The 23,360-nt window shown below is 44.6% G+C and overlaps 1 protein-coding gene and 1 long non-coding RNA gene across 2 annotated transcripts in view; both read right to left on the reverse strand.

The window, feature by feature from the left end:
- Positions 1-7,574: 7,574 nt before the first annotated feature.
- LOC138968362 (uncharacterized) overlaps positions 7,575-23,360 on the reverse strand; it is a 58,930-nt gene continuing 43,144 nt past the window's right edge. The window contains exon 2 of the long non-coding RNA XR_011456154.1: positions 7,575-11,986. This is a non-coding gene — a long non-coding RNA (uncharacterized lncRNA). The remainder of the gene's footprint in view (positions 11,987-23,360) is intronic.
- LOC138968360 (F-box/WD repeat-containing protein 7-like) overlaps positions 15,094-23,360 on the reverse strand; it is a 27,727-nt gene continuing 19,460 nt past the window's right edge. Inside the window, exons 12-13 of the mRNA XM_070340911.1 lie at positions 19,824-20,034; positions 15,094-16,800 (exon numbers count right to left, since the gene is read on the reverse strand). Coding sequence (XP_070197012.1) covers positions 16,523-16,800; positions 19,824-20,034 — 489 coding nt within the window. The 3' untranslated portion in view covers positions 15,094-16,522. The remainder of the gene's footprint in view (positions 16,801-19,823; positions 20,035-23,360) is intronic.

Raw genomic sequence — 23,360 nt, forward strand, 5'->3', positions numbered from 1 at the left:
GCAATGTCTGTCTGTCTATGCAATGTCTCTCTGTCTAACTTGGCAATTTCTGTCTGTCTTGGCAATTTCTGTCTGTCTAACTTGGCAATGTCTGTCTGTCTTGGCAATGTCTGTCTGTCTAACTTGGCAATGTCTGTCTGTCTTGGCAATGTCTGTCTAACTTGGCAATGTCTGTCTGTCTTGGCAATGTCTGTCTGTCTAACTTGGCAATGTCTGTCTGTCTTGGCAATGTCTGTCTGTCTAACTTGGCAATGTCTGTCTGTCTTGGCAATGTCTGTCTGTCTAACTTGGCAATGTCTGTCTGTCTTGGCAATGTCTGTCTGTCTAACTTGGCAATGTCTGTCTGTCTTGGCAATGTCTGTCTGTCTAACTTGGCAATGTCTGTCTGTCTTGGCAATGTCTGTCTGTCTAACTTGGCAATGTCTGTCTGTCTTGGCAATGTCTGTCTGTCTAACTTGGCAATGTCTGTCTGTCCTGGCAATGTCTGTCTGTCTAACTTGGCAATGTCTGTCTGTCTTGGCAATGTCTGTCTGTCTAACTTGGCAATGTCTGTCTGTCTTGGCAATGTCTGTCTGTCTAACTTGGCAATGGCTGTCTGTCTGTCTTGGCAATGTATGTCTGTCTGGGTAATTGTTGTGAGTCAGTTTCTTGGTGTCACTGACATTGCATGCTCAGCGTGCCAGTTTTCGTCTAGATGTTGCACCGTATGTTGGTGTTCTTCAATATGTTACACCGTATGTTGGTGTTCGTCTAGATGTTGCACCGTATGTTGGTGTTCGTCACGTCTAGATGGTGTCTGTTGGTGTTCGTCTAGATGTTGCACCGTCTGTTGGTGTTTGTCACGTCTAGATGTCAGTTGGTGTTCGTCTAGATGTTGCACCGTCTGTTGGTGTTTGTCACGTCTAGATGTCAGTTGGTGTTCGTCTAGATGTTGCACCGTCTGTTGGTGTTTGTCTAGATATTTTCTTTCATTACTAATATCATAATCAGTATGTGCTTCCCACTATATTTTCTTTCATTACTAATATCATAATCAGCAGTGGCGGATTTAGGGGGGGGGGGGGGGCAAAGGGGGACCGGGCCTCCCCCTCAGGGAAAAAAAAAGAGAGAGAAAGAGAGAGAGAGAGAGAGAGAGAGAGAGAGAGAGAGAGAGAGAGAGGGAAAGAAATAATGGAAAGAAGGTCCCCAAAGACGGACCATGATTAAATGACAGTTTCTGAGCTCAGGTGGCCCGAGATTGCAGCATTCTGCTTCCTTGAAAAAAAAAATTCCCCCAGACCCCCCTAGCATGTTCGGGTGCTTTGCACCCTCAATTAGGGCGCTTTGCGCCTTCAAGTTTGTGCAAAAAAGTTTGGGTGTGCACCTCCTTCCTTAAGATCCTGGATCCGCACTTGATCAGTATGTGGTTCCCACTATATTTTCTTTCATTACTAATATCATAATCAGTATGTGGTTGCCACTATATTTTCTTTCATTACTATCATCATAATCAGTATGTGCTTCCCACTATATTTTCTTTCATTACTAATATCATAATCATGTGTGCTTCCCACTTTATTTTCTTTCATTACTAATATCATAATCAGTATGTGGTTGCCACTATATTTTCTTTCATTACTATCATCATAATCATGTGTGCTTCATACTATATTTTCTTTCATTGCTAATATCATAATCATGTGTGCTTCCCACTATATTTTCTTTCATTACTAATATCATAATCATGTGTGCTTCCCACTATATTTTCTTTCATTACTATCATCATAATCAGTATGTGGTTGACACTATATTTTCTTTCATTATTATCATCATAATCAGTATGTGGTTGCCACTATATTTTCTTTCATTACTATCATCATAATCAGTATGTGATTGCCACTATTTTTCTTTTATTACTAATATCATAATCAGTGTGTGCTTCCCCGGGGTCAGGCTATCTCCAATTAGGTGGCGGGGCGACCATCCCCAACCCGGCGGGTCCCCAGGTGGCGGATAGGGGGTGTCCCTTAGATATAAGGGATTGCAGCGATATAAGTCGGGCTTGCCCGGACGAATAAGCTGTCCTGGACCAACTGGCGGTGTTCCTATCAGAGCGGGGTGGTTAACAGGTGGCACTGTTGACTAGTAAATACCCTATGTGCTCATACGGGTTCATCACGCGGGTAAGAGGCGCGTTAAAACCCCTGCTACCTGTGCTCCCAGGTAAGGTCCCTGACCAGGAGCTAAGGGTGGGGTAACCCCGACAGAAACCTCTAGTGCTGAAGTTGGCGGTACTGAGCGAGACAGCGCACTTTAACGGATCACAGTACCACGCACACCATCGCCATGACTGAATACACGCAGAGACCAAACCAATCGAAATGGTGCTCGCCCTGTGAGGACCCCCCAGGCAGGTGCAGCGCCGGGCTCCGTGCCTCAAAGGAGCCCACCCTCAGCTACTGGAGGTCCCTTCGTCTTGTCCTGTGGAGCCAGGGGACGAGCAAGGATAGCGACTGGCCGAAAACCAAGCAAGGTCAAGGAGACCCCTGACATCAACATCATGCAATGGAATGCAGAAGGGGTCAGCAACAAGAAGGAAGAACTCGAACACTTTCTTCATAAGAACAGTATCAACATCTGCTGCTTACAGGAAACACACCTGCAAGAGGGGAAGCCGTTCAAGATCAGAGGCTACCAGGTGTTTTCAAATGGACGGAAAGGGAGAGCAAAGGGAGGAGTGATGACACTGGTGAGAAACAACATCAACGCCACTGAAGTCAAGAAACTTACAGGCGAAGCTGAGTACATAGAAGTCAAGGTCATTATCCAAGACAGCACATTTAACATCGTCAACTACTATTGCCCCGATGACAAGATGCTGTCCCTTGACACTATCCAGGTCCCAGACAGCGGCTTCCTCATCGCTGGAGACTTCAACAGCCGGTCCCAGAGTTGGGGATACAGCAACATGGACAACAGAGGAGAAGAAGTTGAAGCCTGGCAAGATGAACACCACCTTATCCTTGCAAATGACCCCACTGACACACATACCTTCTACTCGCGCCGCTGGCACACCACCACAACTCCAGACCTGGCCTTCTGCACCGATGACATCCACAGAAAGATCAGCAGAAAGGTAGAAGAACAGCTCGGAGGTAGTGACCATCGCCCAGTCGTCCTTACCATGCGTGCTAAAGCACCAGAACACTCGCAACACCCGCGATGGAACTACAAAAAGGCCCAGTGGGGCTTGTTCAGCGTACGCACCAACGAGCTGACAAAGGGCATAGAAGTTACAGATAGGAACATCAACAATGTAGTCAAAGACTTCAACAACAGTATTTCCCAGGCAGCCAAGGAGTGCATACCCAATGGCGCAAGAAAAGACTACACCCCTTATTGGACAAGTGAGCTGCAGAAGGCGCATGATGCTCTGACAGAAGCAAGAAGAGAGGCTGAAACCAACCCCAGCCAGGAGAACAACATCAAGCTCCAAGAAAGAAAAGCAAAGTTCTTGCGAACCAAACTGGAGAGCAAAAGAAGAAGTTGGAGAGAGAAAACAGCAAGCCTCAACATGGAGAAAGACACAACAAAGCTTTGGAAACTGACAAAGGCCCTGAACGACGAAAGCACCAAAGGCCAGAAGATCACCCTGGAAAATGAAGGAAACACTCTTACAGGAAGGGCTGCCGCCAACAATTTTGCAACAGCATATGCAGCAGAAAGTAATACCACCATACCCCAGCACCGCCAGAAAGAGATACGACAGGAAGAGAAGGAAAGAACAGCAGGAGAAAATGAGGTACCAGACGCCATGCATACTGACATCAGCCTGGCAGAAATGAAGAAGGCCATCAGGAAGTTGAAGAAAAAGAAGTCTCCAGGACCTGACAACATCACAAACGAAATGCTTCAACATCTAGGAAACACCGCGCTTCAGAAGCTACTAGATATATACAACCTCAGCTGGAAGCAAGGCCAGGTACCGCAGTGCTGGAGAGAAGCCACAATGATTCCCATCCTCAAACGTGGCAAAAACAAAAGCAAAGCCCAAAGCTACCGTCCCATCAGCTTAACAAGTTGTGTCTGTAAGACCATGGAGCGCATCATCAATCAGCGCCTACAACTCTACCTGGAGACACAGAGCATCATTGCCCCAGAGCAAGCTGGCTTCAGACAGTACAGAAGCACAGAAGATCAAACGACCCACCTCTCACAGGTCATAGAGGATGCTTTCCAGGCCAAGAAGGCTGTCCTGGCAGTGTTTATTGATCTACAGAAGGCATTCGACAAGGTCTGGAAGGATGGTCTTCTAGTAAAACTCCTACGGTGTGGCATCAGAGGCAACATGTTCCAGTGGACCAAGTCCTACCTACACAACCGAAGAGCCAGAGTGTCGGTAGATGGTCGCTGTGGCCAGAAGGTATTACTGAGGCAGGGAGTTCCCCAGGGAGGCGTCCTCTCCCCCTCTTTGTTCATACTCTTCATCAACGACATTGTAGCAGAACTACCAAGAGGTGTCCACGCAGCGCTTTACGCAGACGACCTGGTACTCTGGTGCAGCGAGGAGTATGCAACCACAGCAACATACAGAATACAGATCGCCCTAGAGAGTGTTGCAGCATGGGCTGAAAGCTGGTGCGTAACAATCAACAGGGAGAAGTCAACCGCCACTCTTTTCACACTGTCAACAAAAGCCAAACCTGGAAAACTTACCCTGGGAAATACCACACTAAAGTACGAAGACCAACAGACGTACCTTGGTGTCACCTTTGACAAGAAAATGACCTGGAAACCTCACATCAACCAGGCAGAGGGAAAAGCCAGAAGGAAGCTCAACATCTTAAGGAAACTGGCAGGAACTACATGGGGCGCAACTGACAAGATTCTGAAATCAGTTTACCAAGGTACTGTAAGACCACACCTCGAGTACGGGTCCAACTCTTGGATGACAGCTGCGAAGACGCATCTACAGACCCTGGACAAAGTCCAAAACCAGGCACTTCGACTAATCACAGGTGCCATGAAGACAACACCTATAGTGAAGATGGAAGAAACTTCTAGCATCCCACCACTTGCCAAGAGAAGAGAGCAGAAGGCAATGCTTCAGGCCAACAAATTCAGATGCTCACAGAACCACCCAATGAAAGAAAGGCTCCAAACGCTATCATCAGGCAGACTAAAAAGATCAAGCTTTGCTGTGGAGGCCAGAGCACTGAACAGGAAGCACCAAGAAACCCTCCCTAACCAGGTCATTCCCATCTCCTTCTCCCTCGACGCCCCACCTTGGGAAGATAGAGAAGAAACTGTCACTGTCCAAACAACAATACCCCACATCAACAACAAAGGTGAACATAGCGACCAAGCCTTGAAAGCCCTGACGTTGGCAACGCTTGAGGAAAGATACCCTGATGATGCCTGGATCCGGGTGTATACTGACGGCTCAGCCACAAATGCCGTCAAAAGTGGAGGAGCTGGGGTCCACATCCAATACCCCGGTGGAGAACGGACGGAAGAGACGCTTCCGACCGGCTTTTACTGCACCAACTACAAGGCAGAGGTAGACGCTCTCATTCAGGCAGCACACACCATCGCGACAAGAGCAGACCACAACACAAATGTCGTCTTCCTAACAGACGCCCTCTCTGTGCTGCAAGCCTATAACAGTGACAGTCAACCCTCATTGAAGAAGGCCCTCAACAACATCAAGAGCCTACGGACAGTGCTTCAGTGGATCCCCTCACACTGCGGCGTAGAGGGAAATGAGAAAGCCGATGACCTGGCAAAATCCGGTGCAGAAAAAGAACAAGAAGACAACGCCGTGAGCCTTGCCGAGCTAAATACCGTCACTAAAGCCCTGTTCCGAACCCCGGCTCAAAAAGACAGCCTTCACCTGCTCTCAAGACCAGAGCAGGTTACCATTTTTGGGCTGCGAACAGGGCACAACAGGCTGAACAAACACCTCCACTCAAAGCTGAAAGTTGTGCCATCCCCGATGTGTCCCTGTGGAGAAGCAGAGCAGGACACCCACCACATCCTACAAGACTGCGGGAACTTCCAGTTGTTGAGAAGGAAGATGTGGCCGGAGCCGACCCCCATCCAGGATAAGCTGTACGGCACGGCGGCGTCCCTGCAGATGACCACTACATTTCTCAATTGGACTGGTCTCCACGTGTAGCGGCAAGAAGAAGAAGAAGAAGAAGAAGTGTGTGCTTCCCACTTTTTCTTTCATTACTAAAATCATTCAGTATGCTTCCCACTTTATTTTCTTTCATTACTATCATCATGATCAGTATGTGGTTGCCACTATATTTTCTTCAATTACTGATATCATAATCACTAATCAGGGTGTGCTTCCCACTTTATTTTCTTTCATTACTAATATCATAATCAGTATGTGGTTGCCACTTTATTTTCTTTTATTACTATCATCATAATCAGTATGTGCTTCCCACTATATTTTCTTTCATTACTAATATATCATAATCATGTGTGCTTCCCACTTTATTTTCTTTCATTACTAATATCATAATCAGTATGTGGTTGCCACTATATTTTCTTTCATTACTATCATCATAATCAGTATGTGCTTCCCACTATATTTTCTTTCATTACTATCATCATAATCAGTATGTGCTTCCCACTATATTTTCTTTCATTACTATCATCATAATCAGTATGTGGTTGCCACTATATTTTCTTTCATTACTATCATCATAATCAGTACGTGGTTGCCACTATATTTTCTTTTATTACTAATATCATAATCAGTATGTGCTTCCCACTTTATTTTATATTATTACTTCTTCTTCTTCTTCTGCGTTCGATGTTGATGATATATTATTACTATCATTATTCAATCCCAATGTGCACACAAGATTCCAGTATCGTACATTCTTCAGCCAATTCATAACATAAAGCTTTTCAGCTGAAGTTTTATTTATTTGTTGGTAACAATAATTTCCTTTCAAGAGAATACTACAGGGGAACCCCCCCTTTTAAGTGTACTCAGACCGGCACGGTTGGCCTAGTGGTAAGGCGTCCGCCCCGTGATCGGGAGGTCGTGGGTTCGAACCCCGGCCGGGTCATACCTAAGACTTTAAAATTGGCAATCTAGTGGCTGCTCCGCCTGGCGTCTGGCATTATGGGGTTAGTGCTAGGACTGGTTGGTCCGGTGTCAGAATAATGTGACTGGGTGAGACATGAAGCCTGTGCTGCGACTTCTGTCTTGTGTGTGGCGCACGTTAAATGTCAAAGCCCTGATATGGCCCTTCGTGGTCGGCTGGGCGTTAAGCAAACAAAACACACACAAAAAGTGTACTCAGTGTTATCGCCTGAAAATGTGTAGATGTGACTTAGTACATAAACATACTGGGTAAAACATCGACTACACACACACACACACACAAATACACACGTGGGAGTAAAGTATGCACTACTCAACAAGACATCCATTCCCACTGACTGTCAGAAAGACAGTAGTGGCCAAATTAAGGTTTTTTTACTCAGAGAGAGATAGAGTAAAAGAGATAGAGTAAAAGAGAACGAGAGAAAGAGACAGAAGAATACACTCTTCAAAATGTTGAAAAACACCATTATTTGTCTGTTTTTTAATGAATCACAATAGCTGACAGCTCTGTTGTTTCCAGTGAGTAACTCTACACTCATGTTCAACCCTTCTCCCTAATACAGGTTCCAGCCCAAAACATGATTCTTTTTTATTTCTCACAATACCAAACACCCACATGCGTGTCTGTCTTAGTGACAGAAAGTTTAAAAAATATTAACAAATAATGCCATTTTTGCTTTTTGTTTACTACTATTTTTTACATAATATTTACAATTAAATCATGAGTACCACACAGGAAACCAACCAACAACAAAGCCACCGTGCACACACACACTTCATCTTTACAACATGCACTCTCATTCACTTTGGTTTAATAAAAAAACAGAATAAAAAAAACCAAGAAGGGCAAAGCCCATACGACTCACATGCTTGACCTTGACCTTTACATGACCTTGACCTTCAGAGTCAAGGTCAAATAACTAAACCTAGCAATGACATCATACACTAAGAACGGCTTTACACATTTTTCCTACCAAAATACATGTGACCTTGACCCAAGGTCAAGGTCATCCAAGGTCATGCAACACAAAGCTGTTAATTCAAGACATAGGAAGTACAATGGTGCTTATTGGCTCTTTCTACCATGAGATATGGTCACTTTTAGTGGTTCACTACCTTATTTTGGTCACATTTCATAAGGGTCAAAGTGACCTTGACCTTGATCACATGTGACCAAATGTGTCTCATGATGAAAGCATAACATGTGCCCCACATAATTTTTAAGTTTGAAACAGTTATCTTCCATAGTTCAGGGTCAAGGTCACTTCAAAATATGTATACAATCCAACTTTGAAGAGCTCCTGTGACCTTGACCTTGAAGCAAGGTAAACCAAACTGGTATCAAAAGATGGGGCTTACTTTGCCCTATATATCATATATAGGTGAGGTATTGAATCTCAAAAACTTCAGAGAAAATGGAAAAAATGTGAAAAATAGCTGTTTTTTAGACAACATTTATGGCCCCTGCGACCTTGACCTTGAAGCAAGGTCAAGATGCTATGTATGTTTTTTGGGGCCTTGTCATCATACACCATCTTGCCAAATTTGGTACTAATAGACTGAATAGTGTCCAAGAAATATCCAACGTTAAAGTTTTCCGGCCGGCCGGCCGGCCGGACGGACGGACGGACGGACGGACGGACGACTCGGGTGAGTACATAGACTCACTTTTGCTTCGCATGTGAGTCAAAAAGGGAACCATTCAATGTCACAGAGATAAATCAAAAGATTTCTTCTGCTGCAAGTCAGTGGTATGCAGCATACAAGTTTCACAGATGAACAAATCAGTCGTCAGACTCCTCACACAACATTCTATGAAAGCAAGAAACACTCAGTCATCCATTCTCGGAAAGAGGTTCATACCTTGAGACACAGAACTGTATCATGAGAAAGTGCACCGGATCAACCCTCTGCTGGCAATGCTCACAACTTGAATGCTATTTCTGCGCATGCACAGGTATGTGTGTGTGTGTGTGTGTGTGTGTGTGTGTGTGTAAGCATGCGTGTGTGTGTGTGTGTGTCTAATGTGTCAGTCAGAACTAGCAATGTAGGAGACCTCAGCTGATCGACATTCACCCCAGACCAGCAGACCTGTGTACAGAGAGTGTCTGTATGTGTGTCTAAAGTCAGAACTAGCAATGTAGGAGACCTCAGCTGCCCGACATTCACCCCAGACCAGCTGGGTGAAAGGGAAAGGCAGGAGCTCTCCGACATCCTGTCTGACAATCTAACATAATGCTAACAATACACATTGTAGCTTCTACTTCTAGACTTTGCTATTTCATACACTCTAAAATTACACATTGTAGGTTCTAGAGTTTGCTATTTCATAGAAGTTGCAATCCATCTGCTAGACATTTACAAACTGTTGAAATCATCGTTTAAAGCAACTGTAACAGTTCAAACACGCTCACATTCACAAACAGTACCCACACTGCAAAATTCATACAAATGACATCATTTTCAATCCTCCATCTCACTTGCCATTGTTTAAACAAAACATTTCAAACATCACTTCTTGCACCTATAACTTCATAACCGATTCATCCGCAACAGTCGATTCCCGCACCACACATTGAATGCTAATTTGTCCTAATGTCACAAAACTGTTGTTGTTGTTGGTCAGTGTGTACATGCTGCGAGTCACATCTTTAGTGCCACATGCCATTCTAACAGGAAAATATGCAAACAGCCATAGTGATAGCAATAGTCAAGTTTATAATACCATACGATGTAATGCCCAACTCCTCAAAATAAAATAAAACTATAAAACACAAAACCACACATTGAAAAGACAGAATCTGCACACCTCTCGGATCCGACCCAAATCCACATGATCATGTTTGCAATGTGCACAACAAACTCTTAAAATGACACAGTTATTCACGGCAAGTCACTATTCACAATACACACAGTTATACACCGCAAGTCACTGTTCACAATACAACACACGCACAACACAACTACCCAATCTTCAATCCACAACAAAAGCACCATTTCACCACCATGCAAACACAACATTCCTGTTACTGTTAGCCTAAACTTCGATCATCTCTGTTTGTGAATGTAAAAGACAGGCAAGTATAGTTTTACCACCATGCAAACACAACATTCCTGTCAGCCCATACTTATCTCTGTTTGTGAATGTTAAAGACACGCACGTATAGTTTTACCACCATGCAAACACAACATTCCTGTTAGCCTATACTTATCTCTGTTTGTGAATGTTAAAGACACGCACGTATAGTTTTACCACCATGCAAACACAACATTCCTGTCAGCCTATACTTATCTCTGTTTGTGAATGTTAAAGACAGGCAAGTATAGTTTTACCACCATGCAAACACAACATTCCTGTCAGCCTATACTTATCTCTGTTTGTGAATGTAAAAGACAGGCAAGTATAGTTTTACCACCATGCAAATACAAAATTCCTGTCAGCCTATACTTATCTCTGTTTGTGAATGTAAAAGACAGGCAAGTATAGTTTTACCACCCTGCAAATACAATATTCCTGTTACTGTAAGCCTAAACTTCCATCATCTCTGTTTGTGAATGTAAAAGACACGCAAGTATAGTTTCACCACCATGCAAACACAACATTCCTGTTAGCCCATACTTATCTCTGTTTGTGAATGTTAAAGACACGCACGTATAGTTTCACCAGCTTGCACACACTCAGTTAAAAAATCAAAATCATCCCCCATATCTACTTGTAGCTAAGCTCCAGCCAAGCATTCTGTGAGCAGTACATGTCAAACACACCCAGTGCTCATAGGCACATCCATAGCCTATGGCATAGGTGTTGTTCAACATCAAACACGGGTCACTTTCAGTGCACATACCCACATCCATAGGATAGCCAATGGCATAGGTGTTGTTCAACATTAAACACAGGTCACTTTCAGTGCACATTCCCACATCCATAGCCTATGGCATAGGTGTTGTTCAACATCAAACACGGGTCACTTTCAGTGCACATACCCACATCCATAGGATAGCCAATGGCATAGGTGTTGTTCAACATTAAACACAGGTCACTTTCAGTGCACATACCAACATCCATAGGTGTTTAACATTAAACACAGGTCACTTTCAGTGCACATTCCCACATCCATAGCCAATGGCATAGGTGTTGTTCAACATTAAACACGGGTCACTTTCAGTGCACATACCCACATCCATAGGTGTTGTTCAACATTAAACACGGGTCACTTTCAACACTTTTTCGTGTGGTCTGAGCAAGGACACCATCCATCTAATTTCAGATTCAGAAGGTGCTACTCCAGTGTCCAGTGAAACATAGTTAGTGTTCAATTGAATAATAATCATTTGGCAGCTCAGTTACGCTCACCGATACGCATCTTACGATGCATTCACATCACACAGTTTTGTTGCCAGTCATCAGCATGACGCTGACTGACTTAAGAACCTGCCCTGCAAGCCTGTTCATCACTCCAGTTTTGCCTTGAGTAGTTTGGTAATGTGTGGCTCTCCATATCTCTGAATAATGGGAAAGGAACTGTAAGCAAATGTATCACTTTGAGGGCAATACAGACAAAAATGAGTGAATTTATTTATTTATTTGGTGTTTAACGTCGTTTTGGGATAGAGCCACTTGTTAATTGTTTCTTGTTCACAAAAGCACTAATCAAAAAATTGCTCCAGGGGCTTGCAACGTAGTACAATAATTATATTACCTTACTGGGAGAATGCAAGTTTCCAGTACAAAGGACTTAACATTTCTTACATACTGCTTGACTAAACTCTTTACAAACATTGACTATATTCTATACAAGAAACACTTAACAAGGGTAAAAGGAGAAACAGAATCCGTTAGTCGCCTCTTACGACATGCTGGGGAGCATCGGGTAAATTCTTCCCCCTAACCTGCGGGGGGTCAATGAGTGAATGTGAATGCCTCTTGTACCTGTTAAAACTGGTTGGTGGTGTTACTGTTACTGTCACAACCATGTCCCCTTCTAAGACCTTGCTTTTTTGGCTCACGTAAGTGTAGCCTATGCGATCGTAACTTTGTCTGTCTGTGCGTGCGCGTGTGTGTGTGTGTGTGAGTGTGTGCGTGCGTGTGTATGTCTGTGGTAAAAACTTTAACATTTCGTCATTTGAAGACGTCACATTATGACGTAAGAGGGTTAGACGTCACGCGAAGGAATTACTGAAAGTCTCGGTCATTGTTATTTTGAGCGGGCCAAGACTAGTTGGCAGTCGTGTCCCTGTAAGTAGGCTACATGCAGACAGACAGATCTAGATCTAGTGTCTTGCTTTCTTGCACATTGTCACCTATGCTTACTGTGTGTGTGTGTGTGTGTGTATGTGTGACGGAGTGATTGAGTTTGTGTTTTTGTGTTACTGTTTGTCGATTTCTTACGTGAGCCTTGAAGGCTTCGCCTCTTGTTTTAATAGATTTTCTGTTCATAACCTCTGTCATTTTACCTCCATTTTAAGACTCTCTCCTTTTTAAGCCCAAATGTTCTCATGGTTTGGGAGGTCTTGAAAGGGATCCGAGAGGGGACGGGGATGGGGGGGGGGGGGGGGTCCCACAATAAAACAACTGTCCTAGCATCGGTCCTGGCAGGTACAGGCTCTTTTATTTCTGTGAACATAACCGTTCTTCATAAAACAGCCAACTCTTTTAGCCAGTCACTGATGAAAGCCGAAACTTTTAGACAGTCACTGATGACAGCCACCGCTTTTAGCCAGTCACTGATGAAAGCCGACACTTTTAGCCAGTCACTGATGAAAGCCACCGCTTTTAGCCAGTCACTGATGAAAGCCGACACTTTTAGCCAGTCACTGATGAAAGCCGACACTTTTAGCCAGTCACTGATGAAAGCCACCGCTTTGCACCTGACACAGTCTTCTGCTTCCCCAGGTCACAGGAAGCACCAAAGACCCTTCTTGGTAACAAAGTCAACTTCCAACCATATCTCTGTGGTCTGTTGCCCACTTTCGATTTCCCACTGTTGATTAAAACTGACAATAAGACCTAAACTCTCCATCCCCAATTCCACATGCATGTACATGTATCTGTTCTTCCACTGATCAGCTACACTATCCCTGCCAATGTGTGTGGCATGGTCATGCACCTCTCTGTTGGATGGTTGTGTGTGGCATGTACATGCACCTCTCTGTTGGATGGTTGTGTGTGGCATGGACATGCACCTCTCTGTTGGATGGTTGTGTGTGGCATGGACATGCACCTCTCTGTTGGATGGTTGTGTGTGGCATGTACATGCACCTCTCTGTTGGATGGTTGTGTGTGGCATGTACGTGCACCTCTCTGTTGGATGGTTGTGTGTGGCATGGACATGCACCTCTCTGTTGGATGGTTGTGTGTGGCATGGACATGCACCTCTCTGTTGGATGGTTGTGTGTGGCATGGACATGCACCTCTCTGTTGGATGGTTGTGTGTGGCATGTACATGCACCTCTCTGTTGGATGGTTGTGTGTGGCATGGACATGCACCTCTCTGTTGGATGGTTGTGTGTGGCATGTACATGCACCTCTCTGTTGGATGGTTGTGTGTGGCATGGACATGCACCTCTCTGTTGGATGGTTGTGTGTGGCATGGACATGCACCTCTCTGTTGGATGGTTGTGTGTGGCATGTACATGCACCTCTCTGTTGGATGGTTGTGTGTGGCATGGACATGCACCTCTCTGTTGGATGGTTGTGTGTGGCATGGACATGCACCTCTCTGTTGGATGGTTGTGTGTGGCATGTACATGCACCTCTCTGTTGGATGGTTGTGTGTGGCATGGACATACACCTCTCTGTTGGATGGTTGTGTGTGGCATGTACGTGCACCTCTCTGTTGGATGGTTGTGTGTGGCATGGACATGCACCTCTCTGTTGGATGGTTGTGTGTGGCATGGACATGCACCTCTCTGTTGGATGGTTGTGTGTGGCATGTACATGCACCTCTCTGTTGGATGGTTGTGTGTGGCATGGACATACACCTCTCTGTTGGATGGTTGTGTGTGGCATGTACGTGCACCTCTCTGTTGGATGGTTGTGTGTGGCATGTACATGCACCTCTCTGTTGGATGGTTGTGTGTGGCATGGACATGCACCTCTCTGTTGGATGGTTGTGTGTGGCATGTACATGCACCTCTCTGTTGGATGGTTGTGTGTGACATGGACATGCACCTCTCTGTTGGATGGTTGTGTGTGGCATGTACATGCACCTCTCTGTTGGATGGTTGTGTGTGGCATGTACATGCACCTCTCTGTTGGATGGTTGTGTGTGGCATGTACATGCACCTCTCTGTTGGATGGTTGTGTGTGGCATGTACATGCACCTCTCTGTTGGATGGTTGTGTGTGGCATGGACATGCACCTCTCTGTTGGATGGTTGTGTGTGGCATGTACATGCACCTCTCTGTTGGATGGTTGTGTGTGGCATGTACATGCACCTCTCTGTTGGATGGTTGTGTGTGGCATGGACATGCACCTCTCTGTTGGATGGTTGTGTGTGGCATGTACATGCACCTCTCTGTTGGATGGTTGTGTGTGGCATGGACATGCACCTCTCTGTTGGATGGTTGTGTGTGGCATGTACATGCACCTCTCTGTTGGATGGTTGTGTGTGGCATGTACATGCACCTCTCTGTTGGATGGTTGTGTGTGGCATGGACATGCACCTCTCTGTTGGATGGTTGTGTGTGGCATGGACATGCACCTCTCTGTTGGATGGTTGTGTGTGGCATGGACATGCACCTCTCTGTTGGATGGTTGTGTGTGGCATGGACATGCACCTCTCCGTTGGATGGTTGTGTGTGGCATGGACATGCACCTCTCTGTTGGATGGTTGTGTGTGGCATGGACATGCACCTCTCTGTTGGATGGTTGTGTGTGGCAAGTACATGCACCTCTCTGTTGGATGGTTGTGTGTGGCATGGACATGCACCTCTCTGTTGGATGGTTGTGTGTGGCATGGTCATGCACCTCTCTGTTGGATGGTTGTGTGTGGCATGTACATGCACCTCTCTGTTGGATGGTTGTGTGTGGCATGGACATGCACCTCTCTGTTGGATGGTTGTGTGTGGCATGTACATGCACCTCTCTGTTGGATGGTTGTGTGTGGCATGGACATGCACCTCTCTGTTGGATGGTTGTGTGTGGCATGTACATGCACCTCTCTGTTGGATGGTTTCCTGACCGTTCCACATTCCATCACACTTGACAACTGTCCTGCAGATACCGGAGAAAACATCTTGCCGGTTTTCACAATGAGCATCAAGATTCTTTTTTCAAACCAGTGTGCATGCGTAGCAGTAACTTGGGTATTATACTTTCCCCTTTCAATTGAACTCCACACATGTGCAGTCCTGCTTTTGAAAGGTTTCGCCTGGAACAAGGTACTTAATAAATTATGTTAAATACTCGTGGGAATGGTACTTGGTACTGAACTGCTGCCAAAACAGCATTCTGTATGTTGTGCATTTGGACCGACTGTTGCTGCTTTCATATCCGCGGCACTCATGGAACGGGTGAAGGCCACAGACAGTCTTCCTTGTGGCTGCCGGCCAACTGTACAGCAGCCATTTTATACAGTCTTCTTGTCTTACCCAGAGTCTGGTCACAACCACAGGCTAGCTTTACCACCAGCCATGAACTTCTCTTCCACACCATGTCTTTACTTGTCCTCTTCTTCAAGCCGCAATGTTCGGTCTGAGCGTGTGAAATGCTGTCGCAGCCCCATGGTCTGAAGGCTGATGGAAGTCTCCATTGTGAAAAGGGGGTTGTCCTTTTCACTACATCTGTTGGCGAGTGCATTCTCAGTCATTAGGTGCGAGTTTAAACAACAACTATTTTCCCTTCGCTGCTTCGTTACACACTTTCATTGACGTACGCTTAGTTCTCTTAAAAAGACGTTACGTTCTTTTCTTCTTGCTTCATTGTCTCACACTGGTTTTTCCAACTGTGGATTCCCCAGTGACCTTCAAAGCTTTTCACTTGCCACATCCACAGTTTCTTGGTTTTAAATCTTGTTTTTATTCTTCCTAACTAAGCGTCTTTGGCCTCAGAACATCTCCATCCTATGGATACCATGTGGCACCCAGGGCACCTCCACACTCAACAATGCACCAGGACAGCTTCTACCCTTCCAGCACAATGTCCCATCAATAAAGGTCTCCTAAAATCTCAGGAAAACTCCTTCACCCCATGGTTGGTTGGTTATTGATCTTTAATAACTCTTAAACCCTTCACGCCATGAAACACCCTCTTGGTGACAAAGATTGTTCTCATGACTCTGTCTTGACACTTTGAAGCCCCTTCCAGGTCACAGACACTCATGACTCTGTCTTGACACTTTAAAACCCCTTCCAGGTCACAGACACTCATGACTCTGTCTTGACACTTCAAAACCCCTTCCAGGTCACAGACACTCATGACACTTTCTTTTCCTCCACGTCAAAGTCGAGCACCATCAGCTTGGTTTCCTCGGTACCGTTGCGACTGCCGACGGCACAGACCAGCTTAGTGTTGTTGCAGCGCAGTCTCCACACCACGCCTCCACTCCCCCCGCTGTCCAGCGACACCAGGTTGCGCAGGAAGTCGCCCGTCTTCAGGTCCCAGATCTTGACCGTCCCGTCGTCCGACGACGTGATGACGAACTTCTTGCTGAACTGCAGGCACGTCACCGCACTCTGGTGCTTGTTGGGCCCTGGGGGGAGGATAGGATATGATACAATACAATACAATACAATACAATACAATACAATACAATACAATGCAGGCATGTCACCACGCCGGGGTGCTTGTTGGGCCCCGGGGGAAGGATAGAATATGATACAATACAATACAATACAATACAAAACAAAACAAAACAAAACAAAACAATACAATGCAATACAGGCACGTCACCACGCTCGGGTGCTTGTTGGGCCCTGGGGGGAGGAGAGGATATGATACAATACAATACTATGTAAACAATACAATACAATACAATATAAAACAATATTGGAGAAAAACAAAACACTCAACAACAACAATCACACAAAAACAGTATGTAAAAGTTCACCTTGCAAGGTCTGCAAGCACTGGCCAGTGGTGATATCCCACACCTTGCCCGTACAGTCAGACACCAGGAGCCCAATGCATGGCCCTTTCATAGGAGCCTAATTTGATGACGTCACGGCAATAAAGTCTGTGGACTCCATAAAGTCTCTTATTTCTAATGCATAGACCGCGCATAGAGCCTTATGTCGGCCATAAAGTTATAGCAGGCCCCTCCTTCCAATAAGAGTTATGGAACCCGCTATTGGAGCGTTTAAAATGGCGGCTGCTTTCCGATGCCGATTCAGGATGAGAAGAAATTTGAGAAGCAACCGGATCTTTCTTGACCGCCTACATCCACTGAATCGTTACGACGACGTGGAACTGTACGTACAGAAAATTCCGCTTTCGTCGGCAGGACATTCTTGCAATCACGGATGAACTGTAAGAGCAACTCGAACTGCCGAATCGAAAGGGTGCATTGCCGCTGGTTCTGGGGGTTATCTTGACTTTGGGCCAGTTTTTACGCGTGCGGATCTTTTCAAGATGTGTGTGGCGAACTGATCGCGGTACATAATAATAATGATAATAATAATAATAATACGGGAATTTATAACATCAAACACAGCATGCAGAACCAGCAAGAGAGTGACTTATACCAGACCTGTTTACCCCCTCAAATGAAAATCAGGAATGCAACCGGTACTTTTCCGTAATTTGAGGCATCTTTGAGTAATCTTTTTTATCAACCATAAACCAGCTTGAAAACGATTAAACGACACGTTAATTCGCGCGCTACCATGCAAAACAAGTACAAAATTGTTAACCATGTTTAACAGTACACACACAGAAGCTCGATCACACACACCACAAACACACAACACAAGACACCTGATATATATGCAAGTTAACAAAGACAAGTTTACTTTATTTAATAAAACAAACAAACAGTATTCAGGGGCGGAGCAAGAGAGTTAGAAGGGGGGGGGGGGTACAACCTGGAGTCCAGGGGTTGGGGGGTCTGGCTGAAGAATTTTAGCAATTTTATTAGCAATGTGTGGCTTATCCTTGATTTTAAACATGATAAACTGGTGTCAGCAGCCACTCATTATTTCTTTTAAAGTTAGTATTAAATAATGGCAATTTATCTTCATTGATATCTGCTCCCGACAACAACAAAATTTCACAGACAGAAAATGTTTTAATTTTTTTTTCTCCACAGACTGAATTTTTGTGTTTTTTGTTGCTTTTTTGACAGCAAGGGGGAGGGGGGGTCCGGAACCCCCCCCCCCACCCCCCCCCACCCCGCCATTGGACTATTAAATTTTACAGTCAAGATGCATGTGAACAAAACCACCTTACATTCTACATCAGACCGCCTGTGATCAGACATCCTGCATTAAAACCAGTCATAATAACTCTCTCCAGAAGCTACCTTTAATTTTAGAGGACCGATTCGTTTATTTCATTTAAAACTTTTGTTGTAAGTTTTTCGATTCAAAGAACTGTGATCTTTGCTATATTGAGAAATATTAATGGAGATCAGTTTTAGACTCAGAAAGACTTGAATTTCGGCAACAGCGCAAGTCACTGATGAGCGCGACCATAGACATACATCTATGTCTCTGGCGCGACTGACCGTAGTGAGAGATCGGTTCGCAGGTCTGGGAGATTCTGTGGAAGTAGAGACCTAGGTTAAATAAACTCGATGCGAAGCAGGCTCATATTTTGCCAAACATAATTTCGTGTTTTGTTTGTTTCCATGTTCATTTGTGTACTGCATTTTGTTACGTCTAACCACAGGCGGAGTCTTTCTGTGATAGTAGTAGTCCAGTGGACGATACCTCCGCCTGTGGTCTAACCTCGGGACACGTGCCGCGACGTGACTCGTATTCTAACTGACTTAGCTTTGTTGTTGCACTGATCTCAAGTCGATCACCAAAATGAATGTGGTTCGCTCTTCTTAAACTTCACCAGACACAGCCACTTGACTTAATAGTTTTGCCGATATTTCTGTACAACTTTCGCTTTTTTGGTTGGCATTTCGTCCCCTCAGAGATCCTATATTACCCTTCGGACCAATGTCGATCTCAAAACCGCGGAATCCGACAAATACCTTGCTGTGCACATGCGCAGAAAAGGCTGTTTCGGTCAGCCTTGAAATCACAGTCCTGGTGACTACCACAATTTCGACTTCGAATTTTCACGCACGAAAATGGTTCTCTCGACCGCAATTTCCGGAATTTTCGGTAGATTTCCGTAATACCGTAATTTAGACCCCAAATCCGTAATAATTCCGGACAATCCGGGAGGGTAAACAGGTCTGCTTATACCCTTATGGCGAGGGTACCGGAATGGATATAGTTTCCAAACCACAAAAGCTAAGTTTTATCAGGAGACGGACTTTCAAAACTGCCTGTGGCACATGGTGTAAAACTGACCCGCCGCGAAGCATCACAAAGATTGACGCATGCGCAGAGACACAGGATGACGGGGAATCCCTTCCACTATCTACGTGTTAAAAATAGAGCCGCTCTTAGCTATTGCAGGCACTATTTGACCTCATGCATGCGGACCGCTGAGTTCTATAGTGCGTTTCATAGCTATGCGCTCCACAGCGCTATGAAATCCTAAAAGTATGGAGGGGCTATGCATTGGGCTTCAGGATGTTAAAGTAAAGTATGAGCTCACCTTGCAAGGTCTGCAAGCACTGGCCGGTGGTGATATCCCACACCTTGACTGTAGAGTCAGCGTTGCCCGACACAAGGATGTTGTCCTTGAGTTCCAGGCCAGAGGTCAGAGACTGATGACCAATCAGAGTGTGAAGACACGCCCCCGTCTCCACATCCCATACCCGGATGGATGTGTCCAGGGAGCCGCTCACAACATGCACCCCATCAAACTGAAACACAGAGCGGGTATGGTTGTCACAACATGCACCCCATCAAACTGAAACACAGAGCAGGTATGGTTGTCACAACATGCACCCCATCAAACTGAAACACAGAGCAGGTATAGTTGTCACAACATGCACCCCATCAAACTGAAACACAGTGCAGGCATCGTTGTCACAACATGCACCCCATCAAACTGAAACACAGAGCAGGTATAGTTGTCACAACATGCACCCCATCAAACTGAAACACAGAGCAGGTATAGTTGTCACAACATGCACCCCATCAAACTGAAACACAGAGCAGCAGACCTGTTTACCCCCATAAGTGTTTTGGAGTAATGCTCAGCCCCAAAAATAGTAATCCTGGCAGTAATCATCCAGCATTCGTCGCCAATTACAACGCACATGACAACTGTGTCTGCGAAACGCAATCATGCACATATATCCATCATTCACAAACAAAACACATCGGTCAGTTTTTGTAGTCATCATAATTTCAAAGAAGATCACATCAAAAGCACATGCATCACCGATTCTTTTTCTTTTGCTCGTAGTAGGCCTTTTTCAGTGTGTCAAGCGCTTCTCTACTGTACTTGCGCTTGCCGAATGAGTGAGGGCGAGACTTCACCACTAGAAGGCTCTCCAGCGTCTCATCAGACAGACACGATCTCTGGTCAGTCCTGTGCTTTTTCACCCCATTTTGCCATTGAAAAAAACCAATGCCAAACATGTGAATTAAAAAAAAAGAAAAAAAAAAGGTTTTTTGTTGTTTTTTTACTTTTTTTTAATTTATGAAAATCGTAGTCTTGACACGGATAGCGGAATGGCGTATTTTTTGCAGAAAATCGTAATAAATTACGCCAAAATCTTAAGGGTAAATAGGTCTGGAGCAGGTATAGTTGTCACAACATGCACCCCATCAAACTGAAACACAGTGCAGGCATCGTTGTCACAGGCACAAAAGTGCTAGCGTTGACCACAGATTTCCAAGATTTGACTTTGATTGAGTGCAAAATAACCGCAATGAAATCTTCCACCTACTGGTTTTCAAATCAAAATCAAATCAACTTTATTATCTGAAATCTGAGAAATGACATTGGTGGAGCATATAATTGAATGCGTTTGACAGGCACAGTGGGCTAGTGGATAAGACATCGGCCTCCTAATGGGAAGGTCGTGAGTTCAAATCCCAGCCGCTTGGTAGGTTAAGGGTGGAGATTTTTCCGATCTCCCAGGTCAACTTATGTGCAGACCTACTAGTGCCTTATCCCCCTTCGTGTGTACACGCAAGCACAAGACAAAGTGCGCACAGAAAAGATCCTGTAATCCATGTCAGAGTTCGGTGGGTTATAGAAACACAAAAATATGCAGCATGCTTCCTCCAATCGGTGCATGGCTGTCTGAATGGCGGGGTAAAAACATGAGTGAACGTGGGAGTTTCAGACCATGAACGAAGAAGAAAAGAAGAAGAAGAATGCATTCAACAGCAAAGCTACTGCACATCGTTACATTTTGATCATGTGACCAGGTTCTGTTTGATGTACAGCAGTTCCTCTCATGATCAGACACCCTTGGGCCATAGCAAACCAGTCCGTACATTGCAGGTGGGCGGTCAAGGGAGGGGTTATTTCTCCATAGCGTCTATTGCACAGCATAACACATCCGAGTCACAGCATAACACATCTGTGTCACAGCATAACACATCCCTGTCACTCACACATGGGTGCAACTGCTGGAAAATGAAAAAACTGAAAAGGCTGTGGTCCAGGGGCCAGCAAGGCCCCGGCGGGGTGCAGGGGCAGCGCCCTTGCTGGGGGGTCCATGCAGGGGGCAGCGCCCCTCACCCACAAACGAATTTTCGCATTTCAGGGAGGATTTGAATGGCCTCTTTTGACTCTAAATCTATTTCAGAACAAACAGGCTTTGCTGATACGCATAATATGAACAATCTTGTAAATAAACTTGAAGGTATTTGTAACCACCCAGCCGAAAATGAATTTTAGCATTTCAAGTAGGGCTATTTGAGCTTCTCCTGGTTTTAAAACTGAAAACAGCAACAACAACAAAATTGGGGGGGGGGGGGGGGATGCACAACATGAAAAACCTCTATACTTGAAGGTGTTTGGTTGCATCACTCTTGCTAGAGGGTCTACAAAAAACAAGGTCAACACATTTGAAGAAGCCTCTCCTTGCTAACAAAAAATTAAAATTGGAGATGCCCAAATTAAAAATCTTGTAATCTTGAAGGTGATTGATTTTATCACCTATTTCTGTCTTTGATTTAAAAAATGTTTACTGAATTAAAGGAAAATTACCATGCTAACAAAAAGTGTTCACAAATACAGGAAATTGCAGTCACCTCCCTTGTATTACAACTTCTTTACTTGAAGCTTATGAATTTATCATTGCAGGAGGTAAATTCTCAAATAATTGTTGAACCATAGCTTCAACCAAATGAGAAACAAGTTTCAAGTCACTGAGTTTGTTTCAATTGAATACTTTCAAAAGGGCTAACTGCTCAGGTTAAAAAAAAAGGTTTAGACAAAAACAGAAATCTCCAGTTATATCCCTTGCCATGCACATACAATCTTCTGATGCTGCTTTTTCATTTTAGGAGTTAAATTCGCAAATGATTGTTGAATCATAGCTTGAATTAAAAGAGAAATAAGTTTCACGCAAGCTTGTTTTAGTTGCCAACTTTCTAAAGGACTCAATGTATCTGAAGCAAAATACCACTGGTTCATAGATCAGGAATGCAAATTTTCTCTACCACTGAAGGTCTCTGAATCCCTGAAAGTGGGGTATATAAGGAAGGCTAAATACACAGTACTTAAAGGCACAGTAAGCCTCCCGTAAACCATCACAGAGCTCCCCGAGCGTCTACATACAGCACAAGCATACTTCCATTAGAACGCTCACCGAACGGGAACATCCTGGCTGCTTTCTGTCGAGCGTGAGAAATTTTCAAAGAATTTTGTAGACTTGTTCGTTAACAACAACGGCGCCTCGTTTTTGCGCTAGACCTAACTTTTAAAATCTAAATAAAAAATTGACAGCTTGTTACACAAACATTCTTTAATCATAAAAGAATTCGTTTTTCATCAAGACAAGATCAGAACAATTCGAAGTTGTGAAAGTTTAAAAAAAAGAAAAGCCCGGAAGCAGGGTCACGCAAGGGTCGTAGCAGACGAAGGTTTATCAGTGCAAATCGCCGTTCCTCTCAACAGTCAAAAGCCATCGCTAGAGTTCTTGTGAACCACAGCCGTTGTTTCGTGAATAAAAAACGTGCTATTGTAGATAAGCTCACATCGAGTCGCATTCATGACTAACTG

Source organism: Littorina saxatilis, linkage group LG6, assembly GCF_037325665.1.
Source record: "Littorina saxatilis isolate snail1 linkage group LG6, US_GU_Lsax_2.0, whole genome shotgun sequence".
In the NCBI taxonomy this organism is placed as follows: Eukaryota; Metazoa; Mollusca; class Gastropoda; order Littorinimorpha; family Littorinidae; genus Littorina; species Littorina saxatilis.